General features: G+C 34.5%; 1 protein-coding gene across 2 annotated transcripts; it reads right to left on the bottom strand.

The window, feature by feature from the left end:
• Nucleotides 1–2,538: 2,538 nt before the first annotated feature.
• LOC133702377 (cationic amino acid transporter 6, chloroplastic-like) lies at nucleotides 2,539–5,494 on the bottom strand. 2 transcript variants are annotated; one of them, XM_062126713.1, is made up of 5 exons: nucleotides 5,004–5,494; nucleotides 4,623–4,842; nucleotides 4,002–4,332; nucleotides 3,657–3,885; nucleotides 2,539–3,394 (listed from the first exon to the last, which is right to left on the bottom strand). In XM_062126713.1, exons 1-5 carry the CDS (start codon nucleotides 5,389–5,391, stop codon nucleotides 2,841–2,843), a joined length of 1,722 nt encoding a protein of 573 aa, XP_061982697.1. In that variant the 5' UTR covers nucleotides 5,392–5,494; the 3' UTR covers nucleotides 2,539–2,840. The 2 variants fall into 2 exon arrangements, with proteins under 2 accessions (XP_061982697.1, XP_061982698.1); XM_062126714.1 differs by having other exon boundaries at nucleotides 3,004–3,327; nucleotides 5,004–5,475.
• Nucleotides 5,495–6,722: the final 1,228 nt, after the last annotated feature.

Here is a 6,722-nt window from a genome sequence, read left to right as displayed (position 1 = left end):
ATCATGATTTCATTATCCTAATAAAAACCACAAACAACTTAACCTAGTTAAAACCATTTTTTTTTTTATCTATGAAATATTTTAATTATCAGTAATATAGTGGTGAATAGTTTTATTAAAGAATATTTTTCATATATAATATTTTTTGGTAAATATTCCATGACGGGATATTAATTTCACACATTATTTTGTTTTAAAAAAATTTCGTACCCATTAATTTCATTGCAATGAAAACAAATATAAGAGAATGAATATGAAGTTATTGGGAAGAAAGAAAATGGAGAGATAATAAGAGAGGGGAGGGTGGAAGGAAATGGAAGAGATAATAATTATTTATTTTACATTAGTGGCCCAACTTAGTGTTTGAAAAATTCTAGTGTAAAGCCATGGTTTATGCTTTTTTATTGTGTTAGGTGGAGACCTGGAGTATATGACTTATGAAAAACAAAGTAATCTTCAATGATAAAACTACAATCTTTGAAAATAATTTTTTTTTAATTCTTTATCGCCTCTCGAATTGACTCAACTTTGCAGATAAGTTCTTTATGGCTACTATCACTACTTTAATTATAGGGACTGAAGGTATTATAGATTGGTTTAACATCATATCAAGGCTTTAAGCGTGACATATTAGCTTTTTTAATTTTGATGTTTTTTTTTTATGTATCTGTTAGCTTTCTTTTTCTTTCTTTCTGTGTTTACTTTTTTTTTTGTGATTCTTTTTTTTTTTCTTGTATCTTGTTTTTTATTACCTTTCTAGTTAGCCCTTTCAGTATATCGACTTCTTAAAAAAAAAAAAAGGATGTGAAAGGGGATGAGAGGAAGTGTGTGTGAGAGAACATTTTTGAAAATAAGAGATAGATATAATTGAGGGAAAGATATGGAAAATATTTTTTTGAAATTTGAATTACCAACAAAATAACTCTATGGATTAATATTTTTTAGGAAAATTATTTTAGGGAGGAAAGTCTAGAAAAACAAGGAATATTTGGAGGGGTCTTTTAATTTATCAATATAAAATATTATTGTTTTAAAAAATAATTATGATTTTCAAAATTAAATTAATTTTTTTCTGAAATATTTTTAATCATTTCATATGGAATTATATATCGATAAAAAAGTTTAAGAAGATAATAATTGATTTTTCATCATCAATTCTGTCACAAGATAGTGACGGAACTCATTATTTCGGTAATTAGTGATGGAACATCTCTATTGCTTAATGCTAAACGATTGGTAATTAGGCAAGGAATTCATCATCTATTTGGAATTAATTTTCTAAAAATCTGACCTTTTTTCCCCTTTTATATAATCTATTAATTAATCAATATAAAGAGAATCGTTTCTTTTTTAGTTTCATTTGAGGCCAACCTGGCCTTAGTCATGTCTTTCAATAATTAATTGTTTTATTTTTATTTTTATTTTTTATTTTTCATGCTGTCTCGATACATGTAAAGCATATATATTCATCTCAAAATACAGTATATGTAACACATGCATAAATCCAATCGGTCCAATTAAGGTGCGAGATTTTGAATTATCTAGTAAGCAGGTAATAAAATAGCAAAAAATATATTATTGGGTCAATAAAAAGCAAGAAAAACATATGATTTATTTATTAATTATGCAAATATGAGATACCCGCAAATACCATTCCTGTTTATCTTCAGAAAATCCACTCAATTTTTTCATAGATCGAGGTTCGATGCGGTGTTAGGGTGTGTAATGACAATTGCTTACTTGTTTTTCTTTTCTTTTCTATAAATAAATAAATCTGTTGGACTTCTAGCATGACCATACATGACCTAAAAAACTTCATACAATCTTCTATGATGATCAATCAACTTCTATGCACGAAAGGAGGAAGGGAAAAAGAATCAAGGTAAATGTTGTCATGTCATCCTTTTCTCTCTCTCCCTCCCTCTTCCTTTTTACTTTTTGGCCGCCATTGCTGTTCTTCAGATAGTTTTAACACACTGCTACTAAAGTAATTTCCCTAATAATTAATTGGTCGTAACTAGGAAAATATTCATCATAGTTTTGCTTGCGACACTCTTAAGGTTTGAACTATATATGGTCGAAAAGGAGATAGCAATTAAACACCCTCATTCGATCAATATTTATCAGGCCAATTCCTTGGATTTTCAAGTTATACCACTCTTTTACCATTAGGTTGTATTTTGTAATTAATTAATTCTCTTGAGATTAAATTCTCTAATTTCTAGCCATAATTAAGATTTATAAAAATCTCAATTCCTATATCTAGCGTAAGTTTTAAATCTTAAGCATGCCTCCATTATAAATAAGAAACTCGAAGGATGAACTAGCCAGCTAGTAAATGACAGAATCGAAGTAGCTAGTTGGCTTATACTTTTTCCGAGAGGTTCAGTAATATTGTATTCATCATTACTTCCTGTGGCCCAAAAATGATCTCCATCATCCTCTCCACTCCTTAAAAGAGTATTTTTTTTTGTCATTATATATATATATATATATAATATATGACGGTGGCATCACCATAGACAGAGATAGAAGAACAAAGAGAAAGTGTAACCAAACAAACATCAATTAGAGAAAATCTCTCTCACATACCTTTTTTTTCCCTTTATTTTGTTCATATTTACCTTTTCTATTGATTTGTTCATTCTATATTTTCACGACAAATGACAATTTCCCTTTTCATAATAGGATTTCCATGAAATCTATATATATATTGTAACAACCCAAAGAAACTAAAAGGAGTGTTTAAAAGGACAAAAAAAGAGAAAGACAACAGGGTAAACGACAACAAAGAGGGTTTTTTTTTTTTTGCTGCTGCTGCGCTGTCGTCGTCGTCGTTGTCATAGCAGCTGAATATCTAGCTTGCTTTGTTGGGTTGATGGGTGTGAGATTTCACCAACACCCACTTCCATCTCTTCAGCTCGATAAGTTGAGTGAACACCGTATAGAACATAAAACAATGTTATCAAACATGCCCATATACCAAACCTTTGGAAGGACTGAATCTTTAGTGATGTCACGAGGAAGACATTAAGGAATATTGATGCTACAGCCGGCCATGGCATGAATGGCACTGACCACTCTTCATTAGTTTGGCAAATGGAAGGTACCATGTATTGAAAGAAGGCTGTGATCGTAATCATGAATCCACCAAATACTGGTAAAACCCACCACTGCTCTTCAAGTTTCCAAGACATAGAGAAGCCAATTGAACAAGAAGAGAGCAGGAAGAGGAACAAGAGGGTTTGTGAAGGAGGGTTGTGGCTAACGATAACATATCGACGATAGATGAGAGCATTTGCCACCAAGTAGAACACCAAGAGTGTGCTGATGGAAATTATATCAAGAATTATGCTGAGTTCGGTAAAGAGTGCAATTGAAGCTGTGCAAAGACCTAGAATATAATATCATGAAAACACAAAATGTTCAGTATACTGTTGGATCTCTATTTCTCTTTCTTTCTATGAAGCCTCTTTTTTTGACTCCTTAATATGAATATTCGGTGCCTAAGATAGAGCCTAGAGAGGCACTGGATGAATTATATAAGAACAAGTGTGGGACTTCTCGATCGTCTACTTGAAATGGGCATATTCTTTGTAAGTACTGTTATAACTCAAAGGGGATGCAGAAGAAACTATTTGCAATTAATTACTTACCCAAGAAGAGTGTAGCATTCAAAGGGGTGCCTGTGGAGGGATTCACCTTGGCCAACCAAGAAGGCACAAGCCGGGCCCTTCCAATAACACAAAGGTATCTAGCTTGGCCTAACATGGCAACCAGGAGAGAAGCAACAATTCCCAAGCTTGCTCCGGCCCCAACCACATTGCCCGCCCACTTCCAACCGATCTTTTGGAAAGCGACAGAAAATGATGCATCTTTATCTATCTGCAAATTAATTATGATTTGAAGAATACCTAATTGTTAGGATTATTCACTAGAAGAAAACTCTGATGTCTGCTATTTTGACTTGAAACGTATATATATAAAAGATAGTTCATTACCATATTGTAAGGGACCAGAAAACATAAAGATAAGGCCACGAGGCAATATAGCCCGGTGACAATGAGAACAGATCCTACTATGCCCACTGGAAGGCTTTTTGCAGGGTTTCGGATCTCTTCTGCCATGGTTGAAACCGAGTCATAGCCAATATAGCTGAAATAAACCTTAGCTGCTCCATCAAGAATACCCTTGACACCAAAAGGAGCAAGCCCTCCGGGCTCAACCAAGTTCTTGGAACTCCCTTTATAGAAACCAGCAATTATAATGAATCCAAAGAAAATCAAATGAAAGACCGTCATAACAAGGTTCAATACTGAGCTTTCCTTTGTACTGCAATCCCAAAAAAAAAAAAATATATATCATTTTCAAAATCCCACTAATCATTATTACTTGGGAAAAAAAATCCAACTAGCATGTTTGTGATGGTTGCAGAACCAATAGGAAATAAATTAAAAAAAAAACATCAGTTATACTAATTGTAACAAAAACAATATAATATTAAACCTGCCCAAAACGTGTATATATATATGTATATATAAGAACATCAAACACTAGTCACAAAGAAAAGATAAATAGATATGAAGCAAACAAAACATAAGGTAATAAGAGATCAAATTAACCTATGGCACAGACAGAGAGTAAGGAGAAGAATAAGAGCCACAGCTGGAAAATCCAACTTATTGTAACCCTCTACTAGTCCATCCACTTCGAATCTCCATGAGTTTGGGTTCTCTCCCACAGCATGGCATAGATATTCCGTGAAACTTCTTGCAACCGCAGCATTCGATAATACATATTCCATCAGAATGTTTGCCCCAGCAAAATAACCTACAAACTCTCCTGTGTCGTACCAAAAATATACAAAACAAAAGGGAAATTAATAATGTCTGTGTGTATCTAGAAAAAGAAAGAAACGATTTAAGCATCATTAAAATTATAACGCTTGTCTATCAAGATTAATGTCTAGATTAAGAAAGAGTTGAGTAGTGTATTATTGATACCAAAAGTCACCCTTAGGTAGCTGAAGGCACCCCCAGCAACAGGAATCTGAACAGAGAATTCAGTGTAACATAAAGAAGAAAGAAGAGCTGATATGCCAGCAATGATATAAGAGATAAAAACTGAAGGGCCAGAGATTTTATGGGCCACAAAGCCAGTGGTAACAAAAACTCCAACACCAAGCATCCCTCCTATTCCAAGAGCTATCAGGTCATACCACTTGAGTTTCCTCATCATATCTGCACCAGACCTTAGCCTAACCTGGTTAAGTTCCTGGTCAGGAGTCCAAGTAGCTAGCATTCTTTTTCTAAGCCTGTGAGGGGTTTGGGAGAGGGACTGGAGGTAGTTGGAGAAGGAAACGTTTGTGGGTGTGGATCGAATGGTTTCCATATTGCTAGTGAAAGAAGAGATTGGTGAGAATTGCTTCGGGTGAGGGTTTTTAAATATGAAGTTGAGGGAGGATATAACGCTAGATTCTTTCGCCAAAGGTTGATGGGAAACCCAAATGGGTGTCCCCAGCTTTATTGAAAATACCTAGTTGTCCATCGAGTTGATGAGAAATGTCTGGTGTGACCTTCACAGGAAGAACAAACATGGCTTTTGAGTGCCCCGAGACCCCGAAGAGGTTGTTCTGTTATGGAAGCATGCAAGAAAAAGGTTAAAAAAGGCTCGACCATTTTGAAAATGAGATTTTTAAGGGGAATCACAATGTGATAAGAAAGGACTAGCTTTGACCTAATCTTTAATAATTTCCACATCAGAAACTTAGAAAAGATGTGACAGACAAGCATCCCCACCTCACACTTTGTTAAAAGCCACTAAAGATTTCTTCACTGTGGACCTTAGGTAATCGATTCCTCAACAGAATTAATGTCACCGTTGCCAATCATACATTCTCACAGTTTCCATTTAAGTCAAACATGTGCTAGTGCAAAATTGTGCTAGTCAGGTTATATATATAGGTATATACCCTGTAGTAGTTATTTATAAGCGTTGTCTTTCGGCAGTAGAGATCATATAATTCTGATTTCATCTTCTTTTAGCTAGTCAGGTTAATGCATCGATTCTACCAAAGTGCTATTCTTGGAAGTATTTGCTGAAAAATACCTTTAACTTTCAGTAAAAGGAAGAAAAATGGATGGGAAATCGGGAATCATCAGTGCTAGCAGTTCACGGTTAGATCATATGACAGTAGAAATTTTATTAAAAGCACAAGTGGAAGGTGGCGCAGGCATTTATCTTGCTGCACACACTCTCTCTTTGAAGTCTATCTTCTTCTTCTTCTTCTACGTACTACTACTACTATTATTTGTTCCAAGCATCAATCACAAGTCAAAAGCCACATGCTTTGGCATGAATCGAATCCAAATATTCTTTAGCAAAGGCCTTCACGGGGTTGATAAAATCCGATTTCACATCCATCCCCACACTAACTGGTAAATGCATGGAATGATCGGCTTAGAAATCATTTTCACACCAGTGATTAGAGAGCATATATTTATATATATAGATTGCTAAGAAACAAAAATTACGGGGCTGGGGTATTTTGCTTCCTCTGGGACCGTTCGGTTGACAAGTTTGGAGAACAGTTCTGCTCTGGTTTAATGGTACTTATCTAAATTGCAATGCTAATCGTGCTTTCAAAGTGAAATAATGAGAGTCACTAAGTGGATAATGTTTGCTGAAGATCTTAACAATGGAGGACACATCTAGGAACCAAT

This window comes from Populus nigra, chromosome 8 (assembly GCF_951802175.1).
Source record: "Populus nigra chromosome 8, ddPopNigr1.1, whole genome shotgun sequence".
NCBI classification, from domain to species: Eukaryota; Viridiplantae; Streptophyta; class Magnoliopsida; order Malpighiales; family Salicaceae; genus Populus; species Populus nigra.
The sequence above is the reverse complement of the archived record's forward strand: the minus strand, read 5'-3'. Positions and strand labels throughout refer to the sequence as shown.

Coding starts and splice junctions, on each gene's coding strand:
- LOC133702377 (XM_062126713.1), bottom strand. CDS start 5,391: ATGGAAACCATTCGATCCACACCCACAAACGTTTCCTTCTCCAACTAC. Junction 4,843..5,003: donor CTACCTAAGGGTGACTTTTG/GTATCAATAATA, acceptor GGTACGACACAG/GAGAGTTTGTAGGTTATTTT. Junction 4,333..4,622: donor ACTCTCTGTCTGTGCCATAG/GTTAATTTGATC, acceptor TTGGGATTGCAG/TACAAAGGAAAGCTCAGTAT.